Here is a 16,282-nt window from a genome sequence, read left to right on the forward strand (position 1 = left end):
CTTATTAACCCAGAAAGAAGAATGCAAATTTTTTTCCACATCCGTGCCATGGGACACATTTGCAAACAAACGGACACTGTAGAACAGAAAAAATTTCTAGGAAAATTGTATGACAGTCTGGTCTACCCTATTTGACATCAGGAGTCAAACCCGTGAACACAATAAGTGTCTCAATCATCTCATTAAAGCACTAAATCAGGCCTGGTGGCTTTGCTCCACTTCTGACTGCTCAAGTTCTGAGTTCACACAAAGGCTACAATTCAGGGGGTTCATGGATGGAAGGAGATTGAAGCGTTAAAATTCCTGCGGAGTGAATGGCCTTGAAGTAAATGGATGCCAGCCAATAGCAAGACAACAGCACTTTGCTTATTGGTCACCTCAGAAAACAAACATTTCCTTGTTTTTGAATCAGAGAGGCAGAATTGTATCACTGAAAACAATGTCTGCCCGTGTCTGCATGCACTAGGATGGAAAGGTGCACACAATACACACATAGACGTGCACAAGTGCACCCACACTAACACACAAAACAGTGGAGGGCAAAGAACACAACATACACATATACACAACATACATATGCAGACACATATACAGGGGCACAACCCATGCAGGCTCATGAAAAAGCTCACACTCAAGTTCAGTATGAGCAAAACAGATGAGAGTAAAAAGGAGAAGAGGAAAAGGAGGAGCGCAGAGAGTGAGTGAGAGAGAAAGAGCAAGGCTGTCCCGCCCCCTTTGGCCCTCTCTCTCTTTATAAAGGAACCACGGAGATGGAAGAACCTGCTGATAAGCTGTGAGCTGGCGGAGGGAGAGCAAGCAAGCGAGAGTGAGAGAGAGAGAGAGAGAGAGAGAGAGAGAGAGAGGGGGGCACTCATGGCTGACCAGAGAGGTAGGAAAAAACAAGCGGCGGAAACTACTCTCAGTGGGAGGTGGGGGTGGGGATGCGGTCGGGTGGGGGCTAATGAGAGCACAGAAAGTGGTTCCCACGACAGACATGACTCAGTAATGGTCACAATTTCTCTCCAGAAGGAACACCATTCAACATAGTATTGGATTGCATATGTGTACAAGTGTGTGACACATGCACGTGTGTCTGTGTGTTTGCATATGTGTGAGCTAGTGTTTTTCACATAAGCCTGTGGGGAAATGCTTTCGAAGATCATTGTAGTGCACGTCAAAGGAGTTTTATGCATGTCATCTCTGCTTACTTGACTGCCAGTTGTGTGTGTGTGTGTGTGTGTCTGTGGGCGTGTGTATGCGTGTGTGCGAGTGTCAATTTGTGTGTGTGCGCATGTATATGTGTGTGTGAGTGTGTGTGTGTGTGTCTGTGCGCGTGTGTATGTGTGTGTGCTTGTGTGCAGATACGTATCTGTGTGTGTATACGCGCTCATGCCCATTCTGCATCATCTCCTGTCCTATTTCTCTGAATCCTTGTTGACTCATTTACAAAGTGGTGTTGAGGTTGTGCTCTGTAGAGTGACAAGAATGGTGTTGAGGTTGTGCTGTGTAAAGTAACAGAGTGGTGTTGACGTTGTGCTGTGTAAAGTAATGGAGTGGTGTTGAGGTTGTGCTGTGTAGAGTAACAGAGTGGTGTTGAGGTTTTGCTCTGTAAAGTAACAGAGTGGTGTTGAGGTTGTGCTGTGTAAAGTAACAGAGTGGTGTTGAGGTTGTGCTGTGTAAAGTAACAGAGTGGTGTTGAGGTTTTGCTGTGTAGAGTAACAGAGTGGTGTTGAGGTTTTGCTGTGTAGAGTAACAGAGTGGTGTTGAGGTTCTGCTGTGTGAAGTAACAGAGTGGTGTTGAGGTTGTGCTGTGTGAAGTAACAGAGTGGTGATGAGTGGTTTACAGAAGTGTGCCCCTTATCAGACCCCCAAAGCAGGGTTCAAATTATGGGGGGGGATTGGGGGGGTCTGACCCCCCTAATTAACCCCCCCAAAAGAGGTAAAAACAACAGGTCGGGGGGGTTGAAACATTTATGTATCCTTCTTACCTGTAATCGTAAATATTTTAATATATTTCCCATCAGTGGCGTCACTAGACACCAACCCTAGTGACGCCACTGATGAGAAATATATTGTAATATTTACGATTACTGGTAAGAAGGATATATAAATATTTCGACCCCCCCCCCCCCCCCCCGATGTTGTTTTTACCTCTTTTGGGGGGTCAGACCCCCCAATCCCCCCCGTAATTCGAACCCTGCCCCAAAGTAAAACAGACTGTTTATTGTGCTGATAGGGATAGGCAGGTGTGATAAAGAGAAGAGTGCTCAGTTGCAAAACATACTACTCGATCAGCATTATGTAAACTTTAGTTATTCCATAATACTAAGTAATCATGTTCTGTGTAGTCGAAAAGCTGATGTCATGGGAAACAAGTTGGTGTCTTTGTTGTTGAGGTGCTGACTAAATATGATCTTGATACCTATGGGCCAGCAAAGATAGAAAGGTTTACCCGGTGTGGTATGCTTACAGAGACAGCACAAGCAGAGTCATTGACATACTGTTTTGTTATGACCGTGTCTTCATTTGATGGCATGGGGTTTTCCTTTCATCTTTGGGTATATGGGGAGAGAAGTGTAATGGTTCAGGTAGACTTGTCAACACATCTGCTATGCATCATATGCAGACAGAGGCATGTCCGCGTCTACCAAGATAGATAGAAATCCGTATAGAGCCACACTACTGGTGGAAAGCAGACCTCTTTCTATGCATGACCGTTAGCAAAAAGGAAAAGTTTAAACATTATTTTGGAGTCAGGTGGCCGAGAAATCATTAAATTAATCTTGTTCCAGTTGCACTGGGTAAGACTACATGCATTCCTTTGCCACTCCGCTCTTTGGTGTATCTGTGGGGTTATGTACAGTGGTGTTGAGGGGATTTACGGGAATGGGCCTTGAACCCAGAGTGCTGTAAGTTTGAAACTCCGGGCGAATGAGCAGGTTCCTCTCTTTCAGCTTCTTCCACAAGAACAGTACGAATGGATGTACACTGCAGATAAGGGCATGTGTTTTTGTGAGGGAGATTCCCAGAAGCAGTTGATTATCTGGAGAATCCCCAGAACTAAATGCTCAGCATGACTTTTAGCGGGCCTTTCTCTGCCTTGTCTGCTTCATCGGCTCTTGGTCCTGGAATGAAAATGTCAAACAGTGCGTCTCTCATGGGCTGCCCACCCTGGCCATGCCCTGTCTGAGCTGGAGGAGGAGCGTGGCCTCAAGGATTCTTCTGAGAAGCCAGATAAAAGACTAAGGCCTGGCTTCAATCAACAATTGTCTGGACTGTATAGTAAATGGAAGTGTTATTTTTTTCTGCAGTAAAAACTATTTGTCACGTTCAGCAATCAGAAAACCTTTACAAATCTTTATTTAGTGCAGGCCAAGAGCAAATTCCACACCCTCTTTCTCCCTCTGCATCCAACCTGTTACCCCCAGGAATGCTGCAATCATTAAGAAAACCTCTGTCAATAACGTGGATAAACATTGTACTAAAACTCATAATGGTAAAGGAACCAGAGATGAGGGCTTTGTGTCTGTAGTTCATTGTGGTCTTAGATAGAGTGGCAGGTCCTGCGTTGTCTCCTGTACTGACTGCAGTTTAAGGGCCAGATGTCTGGGATTTCATTCCCCAAAATACTCCTCAGATACTCACTTCCTCAACTGACTCCCATTCATTTGTACTCCCCCCATGAGGGGATTCAGGGACAGCGGTGCATTTACGAACTGCTATGAGTGATGATGTCATTCTGAGACAGCTGTGGGCCTATGCCAGCACAACAAAGAGAAGAAACACCGGTCCGGGTTGGCACAGGAAATTAAGGAGACAGGAAATGACTGGATAATGCAAAAACATTTTACTGCGTTGCCACAGTTTGATCTTTCTCTGTCATCGGTATTAAATGAAATGAGGTGTTCTTTGGTCTTTTATTTATGTGGAATGATACTTTTTGAGGTCAATGTTGGAAAGCAAAGATTAGGGTTTGTCTCTCTATGAAACCTGGAAATAGGAAGAATAGGAAGTATAGGAAGACCAACCATAAAATCCTAAGAATATCACAGTAAAATTTTGATTGGTCTCAAATGTTGAATTAACACGGGGCAAATTGTGTGTATCATAAAATATATATGTGTATCAATCGCAATTGCTTGAAATTGATACAAATCCAGGATATTAACATACAGTTACACTTTAAAACATAAAGGCGTAATAGCAAATGCTAAAAGAAAAATCTCCTTCAATCTGTGATGTATTATACATATATATGCTAGATTGAGAGAGCATTTTACTGTAAGGGAATAAGCGCCATATCTGAACTAAAGCAATTACTGTTGAAAGTTCTAGATGGGGGCAACTTACTGCAGTCCACATGAGTGCATTAGCCATGAGTATACATTTTTACTAAATTGCATATCATTACCTCTTTATGATTTAAAGTACAGCTGTTTGCTAATACTTTGGTTAATAGAATCATTCACAAACAACTTTACCTTCAGCCGTCCATATCTATTTGACCAATATGCTGCACATGTGGCTGAAATCACATTCCAAACTACAGGTGTAATGACAGATTGTTTCAAGCCAATTAATTAATTGTCTGGTTATGACCAGTGCTCGAAGTGGGCCAGTACTCACCGGTACGCAGTGCTGACACATTTTACTCTTTGGTGTACCGTGACTTCCTCTTGCGCACCGGCACTTCTCACAAGCTGCCAGTACTCTTTTCTGCCCTCTCCATATCAGGTTCTCTGGGCGATTTATAATGGTCCTAAATAAACTGCATTACCCAGGGGGCACTGGTAGCACTACGTATCCGGGGGGCACTACGTGACGCTCACTTGTTCCCGTTCTCACCTGCCTGCTTTCCTCTGTCGGCAGCTAGTCTAAAACCGCGTTTCCACCAAAATTACCCGGAACTTTCAGTCCCAGGAACTACTTTACCAGGAACTAAAAGGTTCCTTCAGCCAATGGTTGTCTGCGTTTCCACCGGGGTCTAAAGTACCGCGAAGATTAGGCAAATTAGCCCACTGACCTACGAAAAAGCGACGTTGTCGTCGGTCCATCTGTCATATGATTTCTTCTGTAACCCCATACTACCACCGAAGTAGCCTACATTATTTTCTAATAACCGGGACAGCCCGGAGGGGTTTATTCCACTTATATACAACGGGTTACCAACAATGACTATATATGGTTACTTTTGTATTTATTGATTTTCATATATCCTCTCAAACACATTCATTATATTTTTATGCGAACATTCGCTTTCATGTCTTGACATCCGAAGCGACAGAATGCATTCACATTTATATGTATAACTGGCAATAACAGCAGAAAACATGCACACGTTGTAAACAATTTGCTGTTTGATTACTTTCTCGTCGTCAATTCCATATAGGCTAATCGCAAAATAACAAGAATAGAACGAAAACTCGGACTTGCGTGAAAATGTAAATTAGTAGTCGTACAGCCACCGTTTGTTTTCCTTCGAAGTTACTGCTAGCTGAGCAGCGAAGTGTGCCCTCCAGATGCGAACCATGCACCATAAATTAGTCCATAGTCTTCCTGGTCTTTTCGTGGAATTGAAAAATGGCAGTAAAATTGAGTAAAATTACGGCAGTCTGAAAAAGCTAAAGGGAAGATTACTAGAATTAACCTGTTATTTTACCCGGACAAAAAGTGCGGAAGGTGATTTCCAGTTTGCTTGTACTGTATCACCAATGTTAATTACGCAGAACTACCGCATACCTCACATCTGTATCAAACGTGTTGAGTCAATTACAACGGGCTAACAAAGAAAATCCGGAAGAAAATATTCAGCAACCGAATTAATCCGTTTTAATGTTTTAGTACGTAATATGCTGTCCCAGCACGAATGCTTAGCATTTTATAAAACGAATACTAAAGCAAGAAAAGAGCAGAAGAGCACACGTTATAATTCCAAGACGTTGGCAGGCTATAACCAAAAGTAGGCTACTGCGCCGCATAACATACAAGTTTGATTTGAAGTTATTATGAAAATAAATTGGTTTGCCGCTGCATATTTTCAAACATGGCGGGTAATGGCGGAAAATAAATACAACACAAATGCTGCGAGTACTCGACCAATCAGAAATGTTCAGCGCTGCAAGCTCCACCCAAAAGGTTCCTGTACTTTCGGAAAGTACTACCCCCCGAGCAGGAACCTTTTGGGGGGTAAAATAAAGCCCCAGGAACTAATTTTAGACCCTAGTTCCTGCGGTGGAAACGCACTGAGTTCCTCAAAAGGTTCCTAGTTCCGGGGTATAGTTCCTGCGGTGGAAACGCGGCTTAAGTAACGTTACATTAACCTTACAATAATGTTGGCCTGGCTCCAAATGGGCAACACAAAGAGAACACGGACAGAGTCAGAAGATGACACAACAGAGCTTTGAAAGTCAAAATCTACGTTAATAAATGCAGGCCGGGAGCAGCAAGCTAACGTTAGCGCCACTCGTAGCAGCAAAGAGTTCCTGTTGATGTTAAAGTTAGCATCAGCAAAACCACCTGCGGCTACCACCACCGCTACCGCAGCCAATTACGACGTGAACAATAATGTGAGTCAAGATGAATGGCCCGACTATTGGTCAAAGTATCAAATACTGTATTTTTTCTCCCCGAACAACTGGCTCATTGCCAAAGACAAAAAGCTTGGGTGCAAAGTATGTAGCAAAGTTACATTGCTTGCTGCTCAGAAGGAGCAGGGACTGAGGCTGTCCACTGAGTGCCGTGGGTTTTTAATTTCTGCCTTTGGTACTGACAAGGCTAGACAACAACATTCAACACACACAACAATATGTTGTGAACATCAGCAATATCTCCTAGTATCTTTTATTCACTGTAGAAATTCAGAATGTAATAATGATTTGCTGATACCGGCCGATACACACGCCAACATGTGAATAAGGAGAGTACTGGCACTTAATTTTTTCCACTTCACGCACTGGTTATAACAGCCATGGAGACCTGCACATTCTGGGAACAGAATGGGTCCGTGCATTAGCCATGTTAATTGTCATTATCTCACATACCCAAGGTGGAGCTCTAAAGTACAAGAAGTAAGAACTTGAGCGGGATCCAAAGCATTGTTAGAAGTATGATTCAATCCACTTCCCATTATACAATCTGGGACTGGGGCCAACATAGGAAGTCTAGGGTTAGTGAGTACTTCCCAGTTTGCACAATCCCTGCTGCAGAGTTCTAAGAAGGTCATCACATTGCAATAATGTTACCTTGATATTGTGAGAATGTTTTCATCAAGAGTCTTTTAATGATTCATTCATTGATTTTACATTACATTACATTGCATTTATTTGCCAGACGCTTTTATCCAAAGCGACGTACAATAAGTTCATATAAAAGGTCATTGGAACAACTACAAAACACAGGTCTGATAAGATACAATACTCATTTTGTACAGTTATTCATGGCCATGAACACATTAACTCCAGTTCACACAGTGAACATTACTCGGACCTAACCTATGCTAAGTCAAACTAGGAGGCATGACAAGCTACAACATCAAGACAATGATACAAGGCACAAATAAGTGCTGAATGGAGGTATATGTAACATGAAAGTGCCATTTTAATGTAATGAAAGACATGTTGAGAACTTTCTTTTTTTCATTTTCTTTTTTACTAGACAAGTTTAAATTAAATATTTTAGTTGGTACGTTCAAAGATAGCTTTTTTAATCAGAAAGGATGAAATGCATATTTTTTTGTCAATACTATATATTCAAACTTGCTGTTTTACACTCTCAAAAATAAAGGTACACAAGGGTACAAATTCTGTACAAGTACAAAACTGTACCTCTGAAGGTACTAGTGACAAGCGATTGTACCTTTCTAGGTACTGAATGGTACCTTTTTTTCTGGTAAAGGTACAGTTATGTACCTTCAAGGGGTACTGCTACAGTAACAAGCGATTGTACCTTTCTATGTACTGAATGGTACCTTTTTTTCTGAGAGTGTAGCTAACAAGTGTACATTTAGCATTTAGTTAATAAAAGGAATGTAGCATATTTTGTATATACTTGTCTACAAGTGTCAAAGTATAAGCCCTGTCCTGTGTTTTTGTGTTGGGCAATCAGGTTTCCTGTCTCTGACAAAACCTTGTTCCCTTAACCTCAGTTAGGAGGGTCATGTGCCTAAAGAGGAAGTTAGCCATGTGATACATTCAGAAATAGATAATCCTCCATTCCCTTTTTTTTTCTTCTTTTTCAGCCACTGGCAAAGACCTATCAAAGCAAAATTATTTTAAAACAGGCAGAATATTGTCATTCTACAGGCCTTACACAGTAAAATGGCCTGTGTTAATTTAACTCTAACACAGTGCATATGAGTCCAATCTGGACCAAATGTACTCTGTGAAAGTTAGTTTAACACTGACCATTTTACTGCATACTCATCATATCTTCAGGGACTGTTTCCTTCCTCTCAGTGCTAAACGATTGCTACAGTGTCTTCTCCAGCCTCTTGTTAATAAATCGTCCCATTCTAACGCATCAGGGATGTCAGACTCCAGTCCTGAGGGGGTTCGGTGTCTGCTGGTTCTAGGTGTGTTTCAGCACTTGAGGGTTTCAGTTCATTACTGAATGGGAAAACTATATGCACACCTTTTTCAAAGGCCTGAATTTGCGCCAGCAAAGAAAAGACACCACAAAAACCTGCAGACACTGTAGACTTCAGTTAGAAGCAATTGCACTACATGAATCATCTCAAGTGGTTCTGTAGTTACTACAAGAAACCTGTTATGCATACTGCATGTAAACTTATGTCAACATAAATGTATGCAAACAGTTTAATACTCTGTTCAACTCAACATTAGGGACAGACAATGCACAAAACTATAATTGAGAAGGAAAATGTTGTTTTGTGGTTTGGGGTTAAAATCCCAAGTGCTTTGAGAAATTCATGATCTGGCTAAAGAACTGTTTTCTTCATTCACTCATCAGGGTTATAGTATGCATGATTTCATGCATTTGTAGTTTATTGTCAGTTTTTTTATGTGTGTGTGTTTTTCATGAAATTAGTTTTATTAAATTCAGAATGCATTTGTGAATATAACTGTCTGTGGCAGTATGAGAAGGCACATCACTACAAGAGTGGACTAAATGTTACTTTATATTTACTGGAGGGACAGTGTTTGAGCATTCAGTTTCAGTAAGCCAAAGATATCATTCAGGAAATATTACTAAAGAACACAGTTAAACCAATTTGTATGAATTCTGTTCATTTGAACTCATGGAAACAGCTGTAAACAATGTCCACATATGCCTTCAGTGTCAACATGTGTCTCCATTTATAAGAAAAAGATGGAGTTGTAAAAAACAAGGGAAAGCTATTTGTGGGTGCATTATATATATATATATATATCCTTACCCTTGCCTTTACTTGCTTACCATTTATGTATCCATTAACATTACCACAACATTTTAACAACTGACATGAGGTTATGAAGCACATGCTGAACATGACACAAATGGTGCAATATTCCTTGTTATGTCAAATGAAAACCATGTGGAATAAGTTGATTATAATATTCATGTGTGCTTACGGCAGTGTTTATGACTCATTTATTATTAAGGCACACTATGAATGCAAGCTAAGACCCACTTCAAGTGAAGTGTTAGCAAACTGTATTGGATTTAAGGAAAACTGATTTGATGTTGCAGTAGCAGTATGACAACATGTCAAAGCAAGGCTTTAACTTAACAAAATTGTCTGCGACAGGGTTTCTGTCGGTTGCAGAAAATCTGGGGACTATCTGCGTGAGAAGGCAGTATTCCTTTCATCCATAGGGCGCGAAACTTCAGGGCCAGCAATCCATCTCTGTCTAATTGTTTTGTTTCTCAGCAGTCCATTTCCCTCATATTGCCTTTTTCCTCAGGGGTCCAATTTATTCACATTTTTGTTCTTCCAGTGATAACAAAAAAAGGGACATAACCCAAAAAGTAAAATGATGCATTGTGCTCTGATGTGTCAACATGTCTGCTGCTCTGTCTGGTGAGTCTGGATGTGTTCCTTTCTGTTGTGGGGTTGGGGTCCACAGCTGGTTTCCATCTAGATGCTGCTGCATTTACACTTGGATCTCATTTGGCAGAAAAAAAAATTTCCATTCTCAACAACGCCAAAAGGAATCTCCCACAGACCCCATCCATCTTTGGATTTTTGTGTATGTCATTACCTTTTCTCTCTTTCCTCTAAGGTATTTGGTATGACTCAGTAGTTGCAAAGCAAAAGGCATCCACCAGGATCAACGTGATTTAGGGGATGCAGTATTGTAGATCCTTAAGTGAATAGCCTGAATGGGAGGCTCCTGAGTTTAGCTGTGCCAGGGAAGACTGTGGCCAGCGCTGCATGATTGGCTGAACATTTCCCAGGTGGCAGGCTCCTGCCTGACTCATTGCTCACTGTAGACTCCCTGACTGGACACTGTGACTGCACAACCCTGCTGGTGGACTGCAGATAGACGTGGTTAAAAACAGTATGTTGTACAGAAGAGATGTGCCAACAAATACAGGGGGAAAAAGACATTTTACATGCTGAAGATCAACTTCAAAAATACAGTCGCAAACATTTTTTTCAGTTTGCATGATTTAAATACATGTCAGTTCAAATAAGGTTAACCCACCCTTTTGAATGACATCATGTAAGATATATTAGCACTGCCTTTGGCCTTTTGAATTTTCATTTTTATTACAGATTGGGAAACATTGCACCAGTCAGATTAAGGGCAGGTTATTAATTGCAGATTGTCTTTAGTTTAAAAACAAAATCTTCACAATTTCATGTGGAACTACATGCAGTGATAAAATGAAAGCAGTTAAAAATTCTGTGCATTTTGCAATCAGAGATTGCAGCTAGACAGAGAGCCAACGTGGAAGACATTTGTAGATCTTGGCGTAGTCTGTCATAGGCCAGGCCATCATTGTAAAAAAAAAAAAAAAAAATTAAGGCAAGTAGTCTGTCAAGCCATTTTACCTTGACTATCGGTTAACACTGCCACCCAGGTGACAGGTGAATGTTTCCTGTGTAACATGGCAGTTAAACAGCTTGCCAAATCTACCCTAAGCCCTTTAGCCTCAAACCAGAAACTGCAGTGACACCTGTTAATTTGCATGCATCTACAAAAACAAAGATAATGGAAAAATTGCATTTGTCTGAAACCACCATCTCACAGCAGTGTAAAAAATCGGTCAAGGTGCAGACATAGAAACTGTGACAAGAGACTTGTGGGCTTGCCACTATAATTGTAGTCACCCAAAACGCTTGCAGTAAAATCTAACTTTCAGGTGACAAACACTGCATCTACTATGGCCACTGACCTCTGTCAAAGCAGATTTGCCAGCAGAGTAAATATGGAGATTGCTCATAGCAGATGACTGTATGTGTAGCTGGCAGTCAGCACTGGAGCGAGAGGAAAACTATGAAAACCCCTCAGCATTTCTACACCATTTTGTGTTTAACTCATTAGATACTTGAGAGGACTTTGCTCCACATTTCACAGGTTGGGTGGGAGTGTCTTAAGTGACAGAGGGGGTATTTTCTATCAAGGTATTAGTCAACTTCCTGTCAAGTCAAGTTTTTAGTCAGTCTTGCAGTAACATGTCCAAACACCACAGTTCCACCATGTGCGTTTTTACTGGAATGTGGGCGCTGTGCGTTGGCACATGTTGGTCAGTGTCTCACTGGCACTGCCCGTTTATACACTGAGAGAGACAGAACAAGACTGCTCACTGAGGTTAAACAGTAATTAATGAATGCTGATTGAATGAAGCAGATTGGGACAGCATGGTTGTGCAGTGGGTAGCACTGTCGCTTCACAGCAAGAAAGTACCACGTTTGTATCCCTGTTGAAGACCTTTATGTGTTGATTTCTTCTGGGTACTCAGGTTTCTTCCTATAGTCAAAAGTCTTAAATTAGGTTAATTGGAGACTCTAAATTGTCCTTGGTAATGATGGGCCATTTGGCTTAAAAATCAGAAGGACAACATGAAAAAATGATCAACAATATAATTATAACATGCAGGCTATAAAATATAATGCAGGCCATAAAATTATTTTTTACATCAACTTTTTTTAATGATTAATTTTGGCATAATAAAATTTCAAGATGTATTTTATTATGTCAAAATTAATCATTAAAAAAAGTTGATGTAAAAAATAACTTTGATTTCATGCAATCAGACACAGAATGTTTTTGTTTTGCACTAAGCATTTAAAATTCCTAGTGCAAAACAAAAACATTCTGTGTCTGATTGCCTGAAATCAAAGTGAGTAAAAACATTTGAACACAAATCAAAAATAAAGTAGCATTTAAACCCTTTATGCAAATCCTTCAATTTCAGAGTGCAAATATAAACAAAAACATTTTTAACGCATCCCAAAAATAAAGGGACATTGTAAATCCTTAATACAAAACTGATCAAAATGTGTTTTCCCACTTCACAACTGACATACTTATTGGTTCTTTCAGGTTGTTGTGAAAAGATACTTTTTTTACTGTAGATTGGTGAATGATTGAGTTTCCATCACTTAAAGTAAGTGAATCAGTTAGTCACTAAGTAAGCTAAAGGGTGCATGTCTCTTAGTCAATCGATGAGAGTGGGTGAGTTGGCTGTTAAGTCTGTGAGAGAGGCACACGGTCACTTTTAGTGTCCCCCCCCTCCTGTAACAGTATGATAAAAATAAAAACTTTCCACAATAGGCATTTTTCCTGTAAGAGCCTTGAAGGGTGTTTACCACTGAAGTGCTGAGATTTAAAAAAAAACTCCCAACTTTGGAGATAAGCAGTAGCTAGAGGAAACATGCTGAATAATGCCAGCTATAGGAAACACGCCACCCACGTGCAGGCACGCTTGCTGAGTTTTGACATGACAAAGTGTTTGACGCCATATAGCTCGGTGGTGTGACCACAGGCTCATGTGATGACGTGCAGACACAGCTTCTTCAGCTCCTTCACTGTGTCTCACCGAAGAAAGCACATCTCAGACCTCAGGGGTCACCACCACGCCCCAAATAATGGGCTTCTCAGAAATGTTGCGGATATGGCCTTTAATCATAGGCCCACAGTGAGTGCTCAGGGATTTCTTTGTGATTAGGAGGGATGACGAGTGCAAGCTGCACATTCCACACTTTTCTGTTGGCCCCAGTTAGCATACTCATGTTGACCTTTTACCAATAGCCCCACTGATAGTGAATTGTCACTAATCCTAAACAATTAGCCCCTCTGTTAGCACATAGTCACCAGTCCTGCACATTATCCTTTCTTTTAGTTTACTGTTGCTGATACTGGTCCCTTAGCTCATCTGTTAGTGAACCATTGCTAATTTTGCATTGTTGGCCCCTTTGTTATAATACTGTTACTAATACTGTGTTGTAAGCCCTTCTTTTATAATACTGTTGTTAATTACTTTCCATTACATTACATTACATTACATTTACTTGGCAGACGCTTTTATCCAAAGCGACGTACAAAAAGTGCATTTCATGGTCATAGACAACTGCTAAACACAGGTTCAGTAAGGTACAATACTTATTTTGTACAGCTATTTCTAGCCAAGAACACAGTTCACACAGTGAACACTATTCTGACCTAACCTCTGCAAAGCCAACTAGGCAGAAGAATAAGCTACAGTATTAGGACAAATACAAATGACCAAAAAAGTGCTGGGATGGGGAAACATGTAACAAGTGTCATGAAAAGGGGTTTTAAAAAAAAAAAAAAATTTTTTTATAAAAGAGTGAAATATACAGCGTGGTGGTGGTTAGTCTAGGTATAGTCTGAAGAGATTAGTCTTCAGGCCTCGGCGGAAGATGGGTAGTGAGGGGGAGGTTTGGAGAGAGACGGGGAGTTCGTTCCACCACTGGGGAGCTAGGGTGGAGAAGCTCTGTGATCCCTTTGGGCGGGTGGGAGGGGTTACAAGGCGCCCTGCTGCCGCAGAGCGGAGTGGTCGAGCAGGCACATAGAATCGAGTCAGTGTCCTGCAAGTAGATGGGGGCTGTCCTGTTGGCAGCAGTGTAGACAAGGGTCAGGGCTTTGAACCGGATCCTGGCAGCGACCGGTAGCCAGTGGAGTGATCGCAGCAGAGGAGTGACGTGGGAGAATTTGGGAAGGTTGTAGATGAGTCGGGCAGCGGCATTCTGAATCATCTGTAGTGGCTGTATGGCACGAGCTGGCAGGCTTGCAAGGAGAGAGTTGCAGTAATCAAGGCGAGAGGTCACCGTAGCCTGGACGAGCAGCTGGGTGGAGTGCGTCGTCAGGTATGGTCGAATCCTTCTGATGTTGTACAGAAGGAATCTGCAGGACCGTGATGTTGCCTTGATGTGCTCCTTGAGGTCCAGTTGGTCATCCAGGACCACCCCCAAGCTCTTGGCAGAGTGAGAGACAGTCACTGTGGTGCCATCAACCGTGATTGAGAGCTCACAAAGTAAGGAGGTCTTGCACGGGAAGAAGAGCAGCTCAGTTTTGTTGAGGTTGAGCTTCAGATGGTGGCTGGCCATCCAGGTGGAGATGTCAGCCAGGCAGGAAGAGATCTTATCATTGACCTGTGTGGCCGAGGGGGGGAAAGAAAAGAAGAAAGAAAGCTTTACTTTCCTTGCCAAAGGTGCAAACATGGGGGCTCGCTAGCAAGTATAATAACATTGTAGTACAATTGAAGTTTAGTTAAATTCAGTATATTTGCACCGGTGTAAAAGTAATAATAATGTTGTGTATGGCTATGCTACTTTAATACAGCAATACAGGTTTAATGATACTGTTGTGCCATTGAGGCACTGTAATAATAGTGTAGTGTATAGCTATAATGACACTAGTGCTGTGCCGGGGAAAAATTCTGTCTTCTAATACTGATAGCCTATATGAGTAATGTATTGCATATTTTGAGTTATACTGTTGTGCTGTGCCTATCTAATAATAATTATTGTACAGATATAATTCCGCTGTATTACAGAACAGTTATCTCTTTTCCCCGCAAACATTTCTTTTATCATTTTATTGCTGTTTCGACTAATACTGCTGCTGCGGGTTCTACTAATACTGCTGCTGCTATTATTGCAAGTACAACCACCACTATTAATACAGTTCAACCACTACCAGTATTGCTACCACTACCTTCAATTCTGCGATTTAAGTACTTACCATACGAAATAAATCTGTACTATTTTAACTCTTTCACTCGAGCCTTCGGCAGTCCACATGTTGTGCTGTGCTCAGTGTGCTGTTAGCCCCTCTGTTAGCATGCCGTTGCTAATCCTAGTTCTCTGTTGAAGTGACAGTCATCCAGCTCATTGAGCAACTTGGGTAACTGAGCAACAGTACAGACTGTGTTGTGTTACTGTTCCTTTATGTATGATGAAGTCAATGGGCCAGTCCCAGTCTGAATGACAGTACTGTTTTGCACAAAATCCTTACATGTTTGCTAATGTTTTTGTCTTTTGTGACAGAATCTGCCATAGTTGTCACTGTAACTTTGGCTGACAACAGCATAAAGAACCACAAATAAGGCTTAAATGAGACAGGTTCTAGTTTTCTGAATAGATGTACTGGGTCACACCCGGTTGTAGATGTTATTGGCTTAGGGAGTGGATTTCAGCAAGAGTCCATTAAGCCCATTAGGCACTGGAATGCCCACTTCCTTTGACCCAGTGACTTTGCTTGTACACAGTGAGGGGTATAATCATAATGGCACTCTGGCACAAGCCACATTGGTTTCATGTCAGAAGAAACAAACCTAAGATCACAGAACCAAGTGCTTATAACTGTAAGAATACCACCCAAAGCTGAAAATGAAGAGAACTCTCTCAACCCAAAATGTTCCTCTGCTTGCAGCTTATAAAGAGGGGTCTGTCATAGGTTACATCAGGCTAAAGTGTGAGGGGGCTGTTTGGTGCACAATCTTTCTCTACACATAAGAGAGAATCCAGTACCGCACATCATTGTACTGGTTGACTTGTAAATTCAGGATATGTTACCACTGCAAAAAAAATGATATTGTGATCCCTTCTATTTTCTATTATATTTCTCTTATAGCAAAAATGAAATCAAATGATTTCAAGTTTTCTGCAGTGTAATCAGGATAACTCACCTAATCTACTGCACAAAAGCTCAGCTTTTCTCCAACAAAACAGAGAAGGAAACAAGATCTCAAATAATATTAAGGTATCACTTTAAAGAACACCTGGAAAAGAGGATGCCATGTCTTTCTCATTTGTCTCATTCAAATAAGCATTTTGGAAGAATCATTTCTGAAACAGAAGATTCTTGCA

General features: G+C 41.3%; 1 protein-coding gene across 1 annotated transcript in view; it reads left to right on the forward strand.

Moving 5' to 3' along the window:
* Positions 1-751: 751 nt before the first annotated feature.
* Positions 752-16,282, forward strand: part of entpd1 (ectonucleoside triphosphate diphosphohydrolase 1) — a 74,756-nt gene continuing 59,225 nt past the window's right edge. The window contains exon 1 of the mRNA XM_064321223.1: positions 752-889. Coding sequence (XP_064177293.1) covers positions 874-889 — 16 coding nt within the window. The 5' untranslated portion in view covers positions 752-873. The remainder of the gene's footprint in view (positions 890-16,282) is intronic.

This window comes from Anguilla rostrata, chromosome 2, assembly GCF_018555375.3.
Source record: "Anguilla rostrata isolate EN2019 chromosome 2, ASM1855537v3, whole genome shotgun sequence".
In the NCBI taxonomy this organism is placed as follows: domain Eukaryota; kingdom Metazoa; phylum Chordata; class Actinopteri; order Anguilliformes; family Anguillidae; genus Anguilla; species Anguilla rostrata.